This window comes from Dasypus novemcinctus, chromosome 15 (assembly GCF_030445035.2).
Source record: "Dasypus novemcinctus isolate mDasNov1 chromosome 15, mDasNov1.1.hap2, whole genome shotgun sequence".
Lineage (NCBI taxonomy): Eukaryota > Metazoa > Chordata > Mammalia > Cingulata > Dasypodidae > Dasypus > Dasypus novemcinctus.
This window is the reverse complement of record NC_080687.1, coordinates 39,420,786-39,439,656: the sequence shown is the minus strand read 5'-3', so window position 1 is coordinate 39,439,656 and position 18,871 is coordinate 39,420,786. Positions and strand designations below refer to the sequence as shown.

General features: G+C 36.5%; 1 protein-coding gene across 1 annotated transcript in view; it reads left to right on the top strand.

Moving 5' to 3' along the window:
• DNAJC3 (DnaJ heat shock protein family (Hsp40) member C3) overlaps positions 1–18,871 on the top strand; it is a 123,951-nt gene that overhangs the window by 63,429 nt on the left and 41,651 nt on the right. The window contains exons 5-7 of the mRNA XM_004463564.3: positions 9,940–10,092; positions 11,566–11,747; positions 12,208–12,327. Coding sequence (XP_004463621.1) covers positions 9,940–10,092; positions 11,566–11,747; positions 12,208–12,327 — 455 coding nt within the window. The remainder of the gene's footprint in view (positions 1–9,939; positions 10,093–11,565; positions 11,748–12,207; positions 12,328–18,871) is intronic.

Below are 18,871 nucleotides of genomic sequence, written 5' to 3'. Positions count from 1 at the left end.
TCACTAAGTATATCCTGTATAATAGTCTTCCATTCTTGAAGGCCCAATTTTAATTTACATTGGACTTTTAGCTCTTTTCATTGGGAAGAAAGACCCATGGGTCCCCATTTTAAAAAAGGCAGTTTACAAATGCCAAAGGCTTAATTTTAATATATTACTCATTGAGTCAGAGTGTGCCCAATATGGAATATTTTAGGGCAATGGGTGCTTTAGCCAGGAAGAATTTAGTCAAGACAAAAGTTCTGATGCTTAAGGTGAGGAATACCTAGATGTGTGGATACATTGCACAAAAGTATGTCTTTCCCCTGGATGCTGTATATAGTGGGGGCCAATGCCTGGTTTAGACACACAATAGGCCATAGGGTAAGAGTTGTTCCCCTGAGTCTAGTGTCAAGTCACAGCTAATGCTGGACTTCAGATACATGATTGAATTAAAGACACACAGATAAGTCTAGAATGAGACACTGACCCCAGGCCATTTTAAGGAGGGTCCCATTCCTGTACTTTTGTCCCTAAATTCCACTTATCAAAACTTCTGGTTTAATATAGTTAAGTGCATAACAGAGGCTTAGCAGAACTTAGCAAATGTGGCACAAATTAGTATGGCTTAAAATGCAAGCTAGCCAGCTGGCAACAATTGAAAGTGTATGCTAACCAGCAGGCATCAGAAGCAGTTAGAAGTCAAAGCAAGAGAAGGAAAGAAAGACTCTAGTTGGTGGCAATCAGTGTCAAGATGTTCTATTCATAGTGCCACTTGTTGTGGCCACTGTACAAAGATTTGGTTTGGCCATCCTAGATTTGGTTTGGATGGTGAGACTGAAGATGTTACCCACGTACCAAGAGGGTATGAAGAGATCAGGGCTGGCTTTCTGTGATGGTCTGAAAATGGCTTGAGAGAGCTGGGAAAAAAGACTGGCTTGGAGTTTTTATTGTGGTAAGGGGGTGGGTCTGGTATGTTTCCATATGTAGAAGGGGCTTTTGTGGTTTGAAACCCCTGGTGTGCAAAGGAGGGAGCACTGGGCTTTTTAATAAGATTGCTTAAATGTGGGGCAGAAGGGAAAGAATGAGGGGTGAAGCATAAAAGTTGCCAGTAGTCAAACATCAAAAAATGGAGTCAGACTCTATTATGTAAGGGAAAGCAGAATTGAGGATAACTCACTGAATTTGGTTGAAATAATGAAGTGGGACCTTTTATTGAAGAAGTAAAGTAGGGGGAAATGGGTTAGAGGTGGGAAGTAGAGTTGTGTTTTCGCCATGTTACTAAGATCATTTTTATATGTGCTATTGGAGATGTCAAGTAGAGAGTTCCATGGCTGACTTTATTTTACGTAAGAGTAAATAAAGAATGTAGGCTCTGAAAATGATTTTGAGCCAGTTTTCTCCTATATTAAACAGAGATAATCTGATGTATCCTGTGGGGTTTAGGTTTAGTTTAGAATAATGCCTGGAGCATAGAAAGCTCTCAATGAATGTTTCCTGCTGTCATGATTGACTTGATTATCACCCAAAGAATGGATTTCTGGCAATTTATATAATCACTCAGTTTCTTCATTGTAAATGGAGACAATAAAATTTAGAACTTGGATAATGTTTTTAGTGTTAAATGAAATAGAAAAATAGGGAAAACCTGTAGTAGGTATGCAAAATAGGTTATAAGATATATACCCTGCTCTTACAGTTTAGTTGGAGGTAATAAGATCTAAACATTTGGAAAATCAACAGTACAGATAAATTTGTAGGAAGTGACATATGATTGAGAACAATATATAACTGGTTCAGGAGACCAAGGTCTTTTTTTTTTTTCTTCCTACAATCTCTCTATTATTTTTTAAAATGTTACATTCAAAGACCATTGTCCATGTGGTACAGCAGTGCTCCAAACTGTATTCACCAGGTACAGTGAATGTGTCACGATGATGGAAGAGGTTGTTGATGTGGGAGGAGTGGGGTAGGGGTGGTGGTGGGTATATGGGGACCCCATTTTTTTAATGTCACATTTAAAATAAGAAGAAAAAAATATATGAGGCTCCCATATACCCCCCATCCCCCCTCACCCTACTCATCCCATATTAACAACCTCCTTCATTGTTGTTGCACTTTCATTGCATTTGATGAATACATTTTGGAGCACTGCTGCACCACATGGATAATAGTTTACATTGTAGTCCATTCAGTGGGTTATGGCAGGATATATAATGTCCAGCATCTGTCCCTGCAATATCATTTAGGACAACTCTAAGTCAAGAAAATGCCCCCACCTCACATCTCTCCTTCCCTTTTCCTGCCATCAGCAACTACTGTGGCCACTTTCTCCACAACAATGCTACAATTTCTTCCATTACTAGTCACAATAGTTCCAATATAGAATATTAGTAAATTCACTCTAATCCATATTTTATTCCTCCATCCTGTGGACCCTGGGATGGTGATGTCCATTCCACCTCTATATTGAGAGGGGGCTTAGATTCCACATAGATGATGGATACAATTCTCCTGCTTGCAGTTGTAGGCTCTCTCGGTTCCCTGGTGTGGTGGTTGACCTTCTTCACCTCCCTGTTATCTGACCTGGGTAGTCTAATGGCCCAAAGGGTAGGAGTAGTGAGTCTGCTGAGGCTCATGGCCCAGTTGGCACATGGACAGTCCAGAGATTCAAGTCTCTTGAGTATACACCAACCCTAGCACCAACCACAATTCAGTAAAAGTGACAGAAGAGGCACGTGTAGAAAGGTCACATCTGAGTCCAACTCCATCACACTTAGGAACACAAATTCCAAAGTAGGGCCAACTGACAACAGCACTGAATTCAAGAGCCATTTGCCATGACCATAGACCTCTGTAGCCCTCAGGAGAACCAGTACTTGGGGTTGTATCTACTTTGGCTGAGGAGTCCGAGGTCTTAACACTCACTTTTTCTCCTGATTAGCTGTGGGATGCTGGGCAAGCTGCTTAGCATTTGTGCAACTCAAGTTTTTTGGTTTTTTTTTTTTTTTTTTTTTAATTTATAAAGTGAGAGTTGATGGGATATGTTAATTTCATAGGTTACTTTCATTTTTAAATGTCTGTAAACATTTAGAGAAAGGCGTTTACTACTGTGGCTTGAAACAGGAAAGCTTGGAGAAGAAGGGACTTGGAATAAGTTGATTTAAATAAGGTTGATTTAACTAAGGGCTTCATCCTAGAGTACAAGAGAGTCTTTTGGAACTCTGAAGATATCTTTTTTGTGTGTTACAATTAGGGAAAATTAGCTGTAGACTTACATTTTCCTGTTTCATTTCTGGTTGGTTTTATTTATGAATTTAACAAAGATTTTAGCTCTTATTCTGTGTTAAGTATAGTGAACAGTTTTGTTCATTTGCCTTGTACAGTATCCATTTTTTACTGATCTCAGGACCCCATTATACTATAAAAAATTGAGGACTCCAAAGTGCTTTTGTTTATCAATATTTAGTGTATTAGAAATTAAAATGAAACATTTAAAAACTACTAATTCATTAAAAAATACAAGAATAAAATTGCTACATGTTAACAAATTTTTTTGTGTGTGAAAAATAACTGAATTCTAAAACAAAAACAAAAGTAGTAGTCAAGATTACATTTTTGCAACTTTCTTTAGTGTCTGGTTTAATATAAGGTAACTGGATTCTCATATGCTTCTGTATTAAATCTGTTGGTTGGTTTTGGTTGGAAGTACATGAAGAAAATCTGACTCATCCGGTTGGAAAAGGAAGAATATTTTATAGTCTTTTTAGATAATTACTATTTAGATAACTATTAATATTCTTCTTTGATACTACACCTAAACGCCATAGGTGGTTAAAGGTTAGTTGAAAATGTGGATCCTGAAACTTTATCATTGACTTTTAGTACTGTTAAAATTAAATCCTTTTTCTTTTTTCTTGAATTTTAAATGAGTTCTATATCTTTTATTCATGCAAAGTTTTGTCCCACAACCCATGAAAAGGTCCTTAATGGGATTGTAAGGGTTCCTGATCCACACTTTGAGAATTACTGCTTTAGGGTATATACCTAAGAGGGTAATTGCTTTTTTGAAGGTTATGGGGATTTTCAACCTGGCAGAGCAATTAGGCACTGTCTGTTAAGTAGTTGTGCTAATTTATATTCCTTTTAGCAGCATAGAAGTCTACATACTCTATATCTTAACACTTGATATTACAGGTAGTATAATTTTCCCTAACATGATGGGTATATGAAAGTCTTTTGTATATTTGTGTGAGATTGTGTGTATCCAACTTTTTTTCCCCTGTCAATACAACCCTCTCTTCCCTTCTTCCTTCACACCCTGAATTTATTTAGGCTTTTCTTTATTCTGTTCTTTCTATACTATTATACATATTATGTCTTTTTTTCTTGATTTTTACTCCAGGAATTTTAATGCACATACTTAGTGAAGTTTAAAGCTAATTAATATCTTTAGTTTCTATTAGAGAAATACAAGTACCTTAGATTGCTTTAACTCAATCAGCTACCCTCCTGACCAGGATACTATTGTTTTTTAAATATTTTAGTTCTATTTTTTTTGCCATTCAAATCAGTCATTATTATTATTTTAATTTTCTAATGTTTTTTTTAATTGTGATATGTGTATAAACATAAAACTTGCCATTTTACCATTTTAAGTGTTGTTAATTAGTTATGATATTATAATGTAATATACATTACTGTAATATACTGCCAAAACCTTTCATCACTCAAAATAGAAACTTTGTGGCCATTAGGCTATGCATCTCCATTACTGGGACCTTGCATGTTGAAGCTGGCATCCAACCATGGAGCCACATTGGGTTCTTGGAGTTGGGTTTTTTGGTTTTGTTTTGTTTTGCTTGTTTGTTTTTTCAGGAGGCACTGGGGACCAAACCCAGGACCTCCCATTTAGGAGGTGAGAGCTCAACTGCTTGAGCCACATCTGCTCCCACATTATTCCTTTTTATGGCTGAATAATATTATTCCATTGTATGTATGTACCACATTTTATTTAACCACACATCCGTTATGGTCACTTGGGTTGTTTCCAGTTCCAGGCTTTTGTGAATAATGCTGCTTTGAACGTCAGTGTACAAATATCTGCTTGAGTCCGTGTTTTTAATTCTTTTAGGTAGGTACCTAGAGTCAGTATTAATTTTGTATAGTAAACCTAAGAGGTGAGGATCATTGTGGGCCCTCTCAGAAGCCTTCCTACCACAATTGCCCACCCATGTTTTTATTTGAGGTTCCAGAAGTAGAGGTACAGTTGGATTAAAGGGAAGGTTTCCTTTTCCAATAATCATGTATCCCATAGATAGCTATTAGGGATTTTTATCCAAGAGCTCAGTGACCACAGCGAATGATGAGAAGTGAGAAATAAAATACGGTCGTATTGGGGTTTGGCTAAAAGGTTAGAAATGTTAAAGCACTGAGGTAGGAAGGGATCTCAAGAAACATGATAAAAAAAGAGAGGGAAATGTTAGCAGAGTCTACCAATCTTCTGTGTAAAAATTCTAGAAAATGAGAGATTGATTGAGATGAGTCAATGAACTTGTAGTAAGTGTAAAAGTCATCTCATTTAAACCTCTTTGAAACGACATGTTTATAAACAAATCCTTAGTTTGCTTCTCTGATTCTTTCCTTAACCCCTTGAGGGAATCTCCTTCTTGTCACCATCTCCTTCTGGTCACCAATGACACCCAGATAACCTGATCTTATTCCTGTTTTCCCATGCCCAGTGTCTGAGCATCACGTGGCTTTGAGCCCTCCATTGTCAAATTGAAGATTTAGGGGCTTCTTCTTCCCACCTTCCAACGAGGAAGTTTGTAAAACAGACAAGATTCTGAAATTTGGAAGAAGAAGATGCAAATTCCATCCAGCAGAGATAGTTTCTAATAGAATCTATCCAAATGGGGGCAGTAAAGGTACATTATAGAATACAAGTTGTCAATAAACTTCTACTTTTACCCAGAGGAAAAAGGCAGTACATGTACATTCATACTCTTTCAAATGTGATCTTTGAGGAGGATTCAAGATCCAAGGATGATAAAACAGATATAGACAAGCATGCCATGGCCCCAAAACAACACCCTTTACTGGATCATTAAGTCATATAGGAGTAATCCTTTCCGAGAGTGAGCTAAAGTTACAAATTTCTAGTTACCTATGAATATTGTACTTTGAGAGTTATTCATTCCTTCAGAAGCTAAGGGTTAAAACTGATAAATAGAATACCTAAGATATCAGGGGAAAAAAAAGGAGAAATACAGATGCTCTGCCAAGAAATAATTTTCTTAAGGTTTCTTATTTGGAGTGGTCTCTCCCACCAGATGAGTGGTGGGAGTGTGTTTTTCTTGTTTTGTTTTGCTTTTATCCCCCACCCTCCTTTGTGGCTTTTTGCATGCTGTCTGCTCTCTGTGTCCATTTGCTGTATGTTTTTCTGCATCTGTATTTTTTTTAATTTCCCATCCCCCCCCTTGTGTCTTGCTTGTTGTCTGCTCTCTGTGTCCATTCGCTGCGGGCTATTCTGTGTTCTTGCTTGTCTCCCTTCTTTTTGTTGCGTCACCTTGCTGAGTTGGCTGTCTGTGGCGTCTATGGGCTAGGCAGTGCTCCGCAGCAAGCCTGCCTTCACAAGGAGGCCCAGGATGCGAACCGAGGGCCTCCCATATGGTAGACAGGAACTCTTCTGATTGAGCCACAGCTGCTTCCCTGGTAGGAGTGTTTTTTAAAAATGAGTTTTTTAAAATGGAAAGGAATACACTAGGTCAATTGAAGGAAAGAGAAGATTTCTAGAAATACCCTCTCCTTGTATGTATCTCATCTAAAACTGAAACATATCAACTGCTGTTTACAATTCCCTTCTTAGCCAGAATACATGTAATATTAAAGGGAAAACTTCCAAAATAAATCACTAGTTTTTCCATGAAGGCACTCGACTATTCTGACATATTAAACATTAAGATTTTCCATTTAGAGGAAGAAAACGAGTCAGTATAGTCTAGGGCTGGGAGTAGGGATTAACTCTAGACAAACACGAACCTTATTGGGGACATGGCAGTGTTTTGAAAGTGTGGTGATGGTTGCACAACTTAGCTGTATATACTAAATATCATTAAATTGTACACTTAAATGGGTGAATTTTATAGTATATAAATTTTACCTTGATAAAATTAAACCAAAGAGGGGAGGGCGATGTGCAAACCTCTTAAACATCATGTTATGAGCCTTTTAAAAATGTACCACATCATTATTTTTCTTGTAATTTCTTCCTTTATATTATACCTAATCCCTCCAGTATCCAATATTTTTCTATCCTATAACATCTTTTAAAAAAAAAAGACAACTCCATTCTCCCTCAGTTTTTCTCTACTTTTCATTATTTTACAAATTATTTTACACATAGAAATAAATACTTTGGAAATATAACTAGACAAAATAATTGTGAAACTCAAGTTAATCAGTTTGCGGAGCCATTTATAAGGAAGTTTATCTTCTTCATTCTCTCTTCTCCCCTTTCACATTCCTAAGAATAAGGGTTGTGCCTAACTAATTGCGGTTTTGTGTTGTTGAAATTTGTCATTTGATATTGGCATGCATTCTTAAATAAATGTAGTTATGTTATACATCCTTTTAATGTGCATTTCTGGGAAGCATATGTGGCTTAAGTGATAAGGCCTCTGCCTACCATATGGGAGGACCCAGGTTCGTTCTCTGGGGCCTTCTCATGAAAAAGAAGAGAAAGTATGCCTGCATGGTGAGCCAGTGCCCTTGCAGTGTGCCAGTGCCTGTGCGGTGAGCTGAATGCCTGTGTGGTGAGCCAGTGTCTGCACAAGTGAGTCACACAGCAAGATAATGATGCAACAAAAGAGAGACGAAGGGGAGAGTCAGGGTGATGTGCAGCAGAAGCCAGGAACTGAGGTGGTGCAATTGACAGGGAACCTCTCTCCACATCAGAGGTCCGCAGGATTGAATTCTGGTGAATCCCAGAGGAGAAAATGAGAAGAGAAAGGCAAGTAGACACAGACAGCAAAAACAGCAGGACGGGGTGGGTGGGAGGGGGGAAATAAAATAAATAAATAATAATAAAAAAACAACCTAGAAACCCCCAAATCCCCTGAAGGACATGCCTTAAAAAAAATAAGTGCATTTCTTGCTTTATGTTTTTTTGCTAATGACTTATTACTTGCTGTTTATTTATTTATTTTTTTTTTAAAGATTTATTTATTTTATTTAATTTCCCCCCCTCCCCTGGTTGTCTGTTCTTGGTGTCTGTTTGCTGCGTCTTGTTTCTTTGTCCGCTTCTGTTGTCGTCAGCGGCACGGGAAGTGTGGGCGGCGCCATTCCTGGGCAGGCTGCTCTTTCTTTTCACGCTGGGCGGCTTTCCTCACGGGCGCACTCCTTGCGCGTGGGGCTCCCCCATGCGGGGGACACCCTTGCGTGGCACGGCACTCCTTGCGCGCATCAGCACTGCGCATGGCCAGCTCCACATGGGTCAAGGAGGCCCGGGGTTTGAACCGCGGACCTCCCATATGGTAGACAGACGCCCTAACCACTGGGCCAAAGTCCGTTTCCCCTGTTTATTTTATATTTATTTTAGATTATGGAAATGATGTTAGACAAAAAACAAATTCGAGCAATTTTCTTATTTGAGCTCAAAATGGGTCCTAAAGCAGCGGAGACGACTTGCAACATCAACAATGCATTTGGCCAGGAACTGCTAACAAATGTACAGTGGGGTGGTGGTTCAAGAATTTTTGTGAAGGAGACAAGAGCCTTGAAGAATAGGAGCGTAATGGCCGGCCATTGGAAGTTGACAACGACCAGTTGAGAGTAGTCAAATGGTGATTCTCTTAAAACTACACAAGAAGTTGCCAAAGGACTCAGTGTTGATCATTCTGCGGTCATTCAGCGGTCATTCAGCATTTGCAGCAAATTGGAAAGGTGAAAAAGCTCAATAAGTGGTGCCTCATGAGCGGACTGACAAAAAAAATCGTTTTGAAGTGTCATCTTCTCTTATTCTACACGAGAACAACGAACCATTTCTCAATTGGTTGTGACGTGCGACAAAAAGTGGGTTTTATATGACAACCGGCAATGACCAGCTCAGTGGTTGGACCAAGAAGAAGCTCCAAAGCACTTCCCAAAGCCAACCTTTACCACAAAAAGATCATGGTCACTGTTTGATGGTCTGCTGCTGGTCTGATTCATTCATTTTCTGAATCTCGGCAAAATCATTACATCTGAGAGGTATGCTCAGCCAATCAATGAGATGCATTGAATACTGCAATGCCTGCAGCTGGCATTGGTCAACATAAAGGGCCCAATTCTTCTCCATGACAATGCTCAACTGCATGTCACACAACCAGTGCTTCAAAAGTTGAATTGGGCTATAATGTTTTGCCTCATCTGCCATATCCACCTGACCTCTTGCCAACTTCTGCCACTTCTTCAAGCATCTCAACAACTTTTTGCAGAGAAAATGCCTCCACAACCAACAGGGTGCAGAAAATGCTTTCTAAGAGTTTGTCAAATTCTGTAGCATGGATTTTACGCTACAGGAATAAACAAACTTATTTCTTGTTGGCAAAAATGTGTTGATTGTAATGGTTCCTATTTTGATTAATAAAGATGTGTTTGAGCCTAGTTAAAATGATTTAAAATGCACGGTCCAAAATCACCATTCCTTTTGCACCAACCTATCTGCTTACTGGTAATTTTTGGGGGAACTCTATATCCTCTGCTATTTCTTATATATTATATTGGTGGAAATAAAAATACCTTTACTGCTTCTTATGGTGATTAGCATCAGGGAGTGAGTCATAGGACAATCCAGTTTTGTCAGTCCCTTTACTTGTTTTCCCCAGTGTAAGTATATGGCTTAGTAAGATCTTTGTGCATATTATAGATATTAGATTTAAGAGACTTAAATCCCTACTTAATTTCTTACTATTCTTATAGCTCAAGTCTAATCCAAGTGAAAATGAAGAAAAGGAAGCCCAGTCCCAACTTATAAAATCTGATGAAATGCAACGCTTGCGTTCACAAGCACTTTATGCTTTTGAAGGAGCAGATTATACTGCTGCTATAACCTTCCTTGATAAGATTTTAGAGGTAGGTATCTTTGATGCTGCATTTGATAAGCCTAACACTTAACTGCTTTTTACTGTAAGGAATATTTATTCAGTTTGACATTTGTACATCATAAGAAACGTAGGATAAACTCATATTGGTTCTTGTGCTTTCAGCTTTACGTTCACATATAGAACAAAATGTGGAACTGAAGTTTGCAGTAAACATACTGAATGTACTGTGGAGTAGGAATTACATATTTTTGTGCATAACTTGCTATTTTGGTTTTGTTTTACTTTTTTTTGGTAAGAAAATATTAAAGGTTAAAGAATGGGTTAAAAGATGAAAGAGTTGGTTGAAGAAAAATGAAAAAATGTTTAGAAAGAGTATTTAGAGTGGGAAGTTTCTACAGATGGTAGATGAAGAGTTGGTGATATCCAGAGGATTCCACATAGGGAAATTTGAGTATAGAGTTGTCTCACTGCCTAAGGATTTAATAACAAATGGCCTCAGAAGTAATTTTATTAAAATTCTCAGAAGGAAGTACCATTTTCACAGTGCTTTCATGTACAATTTCATTTAATTGTCAGTAAACTTGTGAGGTATGTGGAATGGGTATTTTTTTGAACATTTTGCAGTAAAAACCATGTGACGTGGTTCCATGGAATACACATTTGCTAAATTATTTTGTTAATGCTTTATTAGAAAATTAGAAAGTTATAATTTTTATCTCCAGTAGTTAGAATATTTGATTTGACCTAGCTAATGGGATTGTCTATGATACTTAACATGTTAATTTTAATATCAGAATATATGTAAAAAAGTTGATATTACTTTAGAACAGCTTGATGAAATATGTAAAGATACTTCCACAGGCTTTTTTGGTGAACATTTGGGATTATGTTTCGAAAAATATGTATATGTTTACTAAAAAAAATTGTGAACTTGCTGATAAAATAGGCATGGTGAAGCCTCAGCCTTCTCCCTTCTCATTATTTTTCTCTTCTTTCTTTGATATGATGATTTAATTTAAAAGAGGTGACATTTTACAAAATAATTTCATTTAGTTAATAGAATAAAATTATTTTGCTAGTTTGGAATCTTTTATTTTTCAAATAGAAACTAAAAATAAGTAAAAAAGTTTATATAATTTTCTCTTCAGAATCAAATATAATTAATTAGAAACAACAATCTGATTATAAATAGTATGTTCTCTTATTTTTGAGGTTTTAGAATTATGTAATTGAAAGGAGGTAGGCAAAGGGTCTTTTTATTGTTTTTTTTCTCCAGTAAGATTTATTTAAAAGATACCCTTAGAGAAGTTATTTTGAGTTGGTTATCCTTTTTTGTACATCTAAATTGTACCAATCTTTTTTCTACATTTACAAGATAGAAGTTATAACATTAATGAAATGTTTTATGTTGATAATTATAGGTAGATGATGAAGTATCTGGAGTGCAAGGAAGAATGCATAATTTGCTGTTTCTTAAAGTCTAGTTCTTCTGTTTCTCAAGGTTTGTGTTTGGGATGCAGAACTACGAGAACTTCGAGCTGAATGTTTTATAAAAGAAGGGGAACCTCGGAAAGCTATAAGTGACTTAAAAGCTGCATCCAAATTGAAGAATGATAATACTGAGGCCTTTTATAAAATCAGCAAACTGTACTACCAGCTAGGAGACCATGAACTGTCCCTGAGGTCAGTTCTATTGACATAATACAACCAAGTTGTTTCTGTTTATTGGCAGTAAGATAATCACTCCTATCTTCTTTATAATTTTAGTTTTTAAATTAATAAAATTATGTTGGTCGAGACTTTTTCTATTCTGCATCCATGTATATATTTTTTGCTCTCACTAAGTTATTCTAATTCTACATAATTTATTTTCACCAAGTGTGCTTATTAAAATAAATAGGAAGATTATTATATTTGCATAAACAAAGTGGAGGATTAACTGTGTAACTCTGTATAAAACATTTTAATTTGAATTAATAAGTGTGTGCATGGTAGTGTCACATAAAACTTTGCAGTAAATATTAGTATATTTTGTTTACTTGTTAAAAAAATAGCTTTCTTATGATTTCTGTATTTGGTATGGATAAACCACTTATTGATTATTTTGACTTGTATTGTTTCCCTTTTTCAAATACATGAGCAGTGAAGTTCGTGAATGTCTTAAACTTGACCAGGATCATAAACGGTGTTTTGCGCACTATAAACAAGTAAAGAAACTTAATAAGCTGATCGAGTCAGCTGAAGAGCTCATTAGAGATGGCAGGTAAGAACTAACTTATAAAGAACATCCAGAGTTCCCTTACATGTTTGGTTGTGGGCACAAGAGAACAATTGAACACTTTGCTCTGTTCCTCCTTAGTCAATGAGAGCAGAATATTCAAGATAACACTGGGCCTTACCAAAACAATCACAATTGTATGATTTTGGAATATGGTAGAATATAATAACTAGACAGTATGCTTAACATCAGATTTTTTATATTTCATAAATATTTATTGCGCATCTCCTATATTAGTCAATGAGCTGTGTATTGGGGGGCATAGAAATGGATTTGACTATAGTTTTTCGTCTTAAGAAGCTCATAGTTTAGTGTGGAAGAGACAGAAAAACTGATCATTAAAGGTAATATGCTAATTAGAATGATAGAGATGTGTACAGAGTATAATGGGATTACCAGGGAGGGGCAATTAATTCAGCCTAAGGTGATAAAGGCCAGGAATAAGGAAGACAAGCTTTTAGGGAAGGCGATCAACAAATCGTGAGTTTATAGTATAGGTAGGAGTTGCCAGAAGTAAGGGGTTGTGTCTGTTTGAGTGTTGTTTGTAGGGGTGTTGTAGAGGGGGATAGGAGGGTTGAGGAAAATAGAGGGAATTCTATACAGTACTGCCTAATACAAGGTAGGCTACAGTTCTCCCTACTCCTAAAACGCTTGTAGGTTTGCCATCATGTGTTTTGTGGGGGATCCTGGGTTTCTAGATTTTTTTGCATTTCTTAAAAACAAGGTAATTGGTATATGAAGAACCAGTATTTATAATCTGTCAACAGTTACTCCAGAGGTACATGTCATTATTTGAGTTGCTGATTCATCAAAATCAGAGGGCCTTTGGAGTAATTATCATGTTAATAAATGGTTTTTATAAAAAGTTGCTGTTATATATCTCAAATAAATTTGTGTCAATGCCATTTTTTTTTTAATTAAAAATTTTCTTTGGGATAATCGTAGATTCACATGCAGTTGTAATAAATAATACAAAGAGAATCTGTATACTCTTTGCCCAGTTTCCCCAAATGGTAACATCTTGCAAAACTGTAGCGTAATGTCACTGCTGGATATTGGTATTGATAACAGTTAAAATACAGAATAATTACATCACTACAAGGATCTCTTATGATGCCCTTCAATAGCCACATCTACTTTTCTCCTGTCCCCACTCCCCTTCTTAACCCATGAGAACCACTAATCTGTTCTCCATTTTTGTAATTTTGTCATTTTAAGGGTGTTGCATGTAAACTTTTGGGTTTGGTGATTTTCTCACTCCATATAATTCTCTGAAGATTCATCCAGGTTGTTGTGTATATCAATAGTCCTTCCTTTTTATTGCTGAGTAGTGTTTCATGGTGTTATATGTACAACAGTTTGTTTAACCATCTACCTATTGAAATACACCTGGGATCTTTCCAGTTTTTGGCTGTTATAAATAAAGCTGCTATAAACATTCATGTACAGGTTTTTGTGTGAATAAAAGTATTCATTTCTCTGTGATAAATGCCCAGGAATTCAATTGCTGGGTTGTATGTTAGTTGTGTCTTTAGTTTTTTAAGAAACTGCCAAATTGCTTTCCAGACTGGTTGTACTATTGAATCTTCCCATCAGCAATGTATGAGTGATCTAGTTTCTCTGTATCCTTGAGTGCATTTGATGTTGTACAGTTTTAAATTTTAGCCATTCTCATAGATGTGTAGTGATGGCGCATTTGGTTTTAATTTGCCTTTCTCTTGTGGCTATTGATGTTGAACATCTTGTTGTTATTTTCCACCTGTGTATTTTCTTCATTGGAATGTCTCTTCATAACTTTTGCCCATGTACTATTTGGATTGTTTGCTTTTTTACTGTTGGGTTTTGAGCATTCTTTATATATTTTAGATACCAGTCTCCTGTTGGAAGTGGGGTTTGCAAATATTCTCCCATTCTTCACCTCATCTTTTTTTTTTTTTTTTTTAAGATTTTTTATTTATTTCTCTCCCCTTCCCCCCTTTCTCTCTCTTCCTCCCTTCCCCCTCCATTGTCTGCTCTCTGTGTCTATTCGCTGTGTGTTCTTCTTCTGTCTGCTTGCATTCTTGTCAGCAGCATGGGGAATCTGTGTCTCTTTTTGTTGCATCATCTTGCTGCATCAGCTTCCATGTGTGCAGTGCCACTCCTGGGCAGCCTGTGCTTTTTTTTGTGTGGGGTGGCTCTCCTTGCGGGGCGCATTCCTTGTGCCTGGGGCTCCCCTACAGAGGGGACACCCCTGTGTGGCATGGCACTCCTTGTGTGCATTAGCACTGTGCATGGGCCAGCTCACCACATGAGCCAAGAGGTCCTGGGTTTGAACCCTGGACCTCCCATATGGTATGCGGATGCTCTATCAGTTGAGCCAAATCTGTATCCCTTTAGCTCATCTTTTAATCCTCATGACAGCTCTGTTGTTTGGTGTGTATGCATTTAGGATTGTTATGTCTTCTTGGTGGATTAATCACTTTATCATTCTAATAAGTCCATCTTTGTCTCCATCTTTGTCTCCAGTAATTTTCTTTGAAGTTTACTTTATCTGATATTATAGCATAACCTCCTGCTTTCCATTAATTAATATTTGTGTGGTATTTCTTTTTCAACTTAAACTTTCAGCCTACCTATATAATTATATTTGAAATGAATGTCTTTTAGATATATGTAATTGGGTCATGTTTTTTAATGCACTTTGCCAATCTCTGCTTTTTATTTGGTCTGTTTAGCCCATTTACATTTAATGTAATTATTGATATGTTAGGACTTAAGCCCACTATTTTAGTTTATATTTTCTGTTTAATCTCTATTTTATGTTTCACTGTTTTCATTTTCTTGTATTGTGTCACTCGAACATTTTTTCAGTTCCATTTTGATTTATGTATAGTTTTTGAGTGTATCTCTTCATATAGCTTTTTTGGCGTTTTCTTTCAGTATTGAATTACATATATATATAAACTTATTGTACTTTATCCATGATTATTTTACCAGTTTGAGTGATGTATAGGAACCTTACCTTCTTTTACTTCCTCTTCCTTGTTTATAATATTATTGTCTTAAGTATTTCCTATGCATGTAGGAAATATTATAATGTTATAATTTTTTATTTAACCATAAAACATAATCTGTAAAACTGAAGAGGAGAAAGGAAAGCCTATTGTATTTATGCATATTTTTGCTTATATGAATTTTTTTCTGTTTAGAGAACTTCCTTTAGGCTAGAGCTACTGGCGACAAAATCTCTTAGTTTTCTTTTATCAGAGCATGTCTTGATTTTTTAACATTTTTAGCCTTTTTTTTCTTTATTAGAGAAGTTGTGGGTTTATAGAATAATCATGTATTAAATACAGGATTTGCTTGTATTTTCCCACCACTAACACCTTGCAATGTTGTGGAACATTTGTTAAAATTATTGAAGGCACATTTCTATAATTATACTATTAATTAAAATCCATGTTTTAGGTTAGGGTTTACTGTGTAGTGTAGTTCCATGGATTTTTTTTTTTTTTATTCTGTTACCATAAATACAGTTTAACATTTCCCCTTTTAATCACATTAAGGTATATATTTCGGTGCTGTTAATTACATTTACTATGTTGTCGTGCCATCACCACCATCTATATCAAAACATTTCCACCATTCCAAATAAGAATCTTGTAAATGTTAAGCTTGACTTCCCATTCCTTTTCCCACCCCGTCTCCTGGTAACCTGTGTTCTGAATTTAGACTCTATGAGTTTGCTTATTTTAATTGCTTCAAATAAGTGATAATGTACAATATTTGTCCTTTTATGTATGGCTTATTACACTCAACATGATGTTTTTTAGATTCATCCATGTTGTCACATGCATCAGGAGCTAATTCCTTTTTGCAGCTGAAAAACATTCCATTGTATATATATACCACATTTTATTTATCCATTCATTGGTTGAAGGACACTTAGGTTCCTTCCATTTCTTGGCAGTTGTGAATAAGGCTGCTATGAACATTGATGTGCATACATTTGTTTGAGCCCCTGCTCTCAGTTCTTTTGGGTAGTGGCATTGCAAAATCATATGGTAGTTCTATATTTAGCTTTCTAAGGAACTGCCAAGCTGTCTTCCACAGCAGATGCACCATTTAAAATTACCACCAGCAATGAATGAGTACTCTATTTCTCTGCATCCTCTCCAACACTTGTAATTTTCTGTTTTATTTAAGAGCAGCCATTCTAATGGATGTAAAATACTATCTCATTGTGGTTTTGATTTGAATTTCCCTGATGGTTAATTATGTTGAGCATCTTTTTATGTGCTTTTTGGTCATTTGTATATCTGCTTTGGAGAGATATGTTTTGCCTGTATTTAAATTGGGTTGTCTTTTTGTTAAGATGTAGGATTTCTTTATATATTCTGGATTTTAAATCTTTATTAGATATGTAGTTTCCAAATATTTTCTCCCTTTGTATAGGTTGTCATTTTACTTTCATAATAAAATTCCTTAAGGTGTAAGTTTTTTATTTTGATGAGGTCCCATTTATCTACTTTTTTCTTTCATTGCTTGTGCTTTGGGTGTAAAGTGTACCAGAAGGTCCTGAAGATGCTTTCCGATGTTTTCTTCTAGGAAGTTGATGGATTTAGGTCTAATATTTAGGTCTTTGATCCATTTTGAGTTGATTTTTATTTATGGTGTGAGGTAGGGGTGCTCTTCCTTTTTGTTGGAAATGGAGAGCCCGTTTTCCCAGCACCATTTGTTGAAGAGACTTTTCTTTCCAATTCAGTGGTCTTTGTTACCTTGTCAAAAATCATTAGGCCATAAATGTGGGGGGTGGTTTCTAAGCTCTCAGTTTGATTCCATTGTTCGATATGTTTGTCGTCGTACCAGTACCACGGTGTTTTGATTAATATGGCTTTGTAATATGTTTTAAGATTGGGAAGTGCAAGTTCTCCAACTTATTCTTCTTTTTCAGGATGGCTTTAGGTATTTGGGGCCCCTAACCCTCCCATATAAATTTGATGGTTGACTTTTCCATTTCTTCAAAGAAGGTTGTTGAAATTTTGATTGGGATTTTATTAATTTATAAATTGATATGAGTATTAATAATATTGTCATCTTAATGATAATCTTTCAATCATTAACACAGAATGTCCTTCTATTTATTTAGGTTTTCTTTGATTTCTATCAGCGACGCTTTCTAGTTTTCTGTGTACAAGTTCTTTACGTCTGTGGTTAGAGTTTTTCCCCTGCTTATTTTATTCTTTTAGTTGCTTTTGTGAAATTTTTTTCTTGATTTCTTTTTCCATTTGTTCATTGCTTGTTATAGAAACAGTACTGATTTTTGGGTGTTCACCATTTTGCTGAATTCATTTATTTGCTGTAGGAGCTTTGTTCTACATTTTTCAGTTTTTTTTTTTTGTGATAGGATCATATCATCTGCAAATAGGGAAAGTTTTGCTTCTTTCTTTTGGTGCCATTTATTTCTTTTTCTTGCCTGATTGCTCTGGCAAGAACGTCTCATTCAGTGTTGATTAACAATGGTGACAGTGGGCATGTTTGTCTTGTGCTTGATCAGGGAAAGGTTTCAGTCTTTCATCATTAAATAGGATGTTTGCTGTGGACTTTTCATATGTGCCCTTTATTATGCTGTGGAAGTTTCCTTCTGTTTTTAGTGTTCTAATTGCTCTTCTCTTCCCTTGACTTTTTTTTTTTTTAAGATTTATTTATTTTTTATTTCTCTCCCCTTCCCTATCCCCCTAATTGTCTGTTCTCTGTGTCCATTAGCTGTGTGTTCTTCTGTGTCCACTTGTATTCTTGTCAGTGGTACCTGGAATCTGTGTCTCTTTTTTTGTTGCATCATCTTGCTGCATCAGCTCTCCATGTGTACGGCGCCATTCCTGGGCAGGGTGCACTTTTTCTGCGCTGGGCAGCTCTCCTTACAGGGTGCACTCCTTGCATGTGGGGCTTCCTTACACGGGGGACACCCCTCCGTGGCATGGCACTCTTTGTGCACATCAGCACTTCATGTGGGCCAGCTCATCACACGGGTCAGGAGGCCCTGGTTTTGAACCTTGGACCTCCCATGTGGTAGGTAGGTGGATGCCCTATCCTTTGGTCCAGATCCACTTTCCTACCCTTAACATTTTATATGACATTAACTTTTGTATGACTGGACATAGATTTCTTGGTTTATAGTTCTTTTCTTTCAGCACCTGAAAATATTGTGACACTTTTTTTTTAACTCTATGGATTCTTGCCTCTGTATTTGATAAGATATCAGGACTCTCAGGATGGGAATTTAATATTTCGTTGATTATTGTGTGGGTCTCTATCCACAGATAATAAACATCTTATGGCCACATGACCACATTCAATTTCATAGTTGTAGCCCTAGGTGTATACTCTTCCTTACATATCCCTTCATCACCTATGACCCTCTCCTGCCATATTTTCCAAAAGAACACTACCATAATTGTATTCTTGACCACAGCCTTCAACCTCTCCAGAGTTCACCTGTTCCTTGGATAGCCTAACCAATCCCCCATCCCTGCTTATGCTCACACTCCAT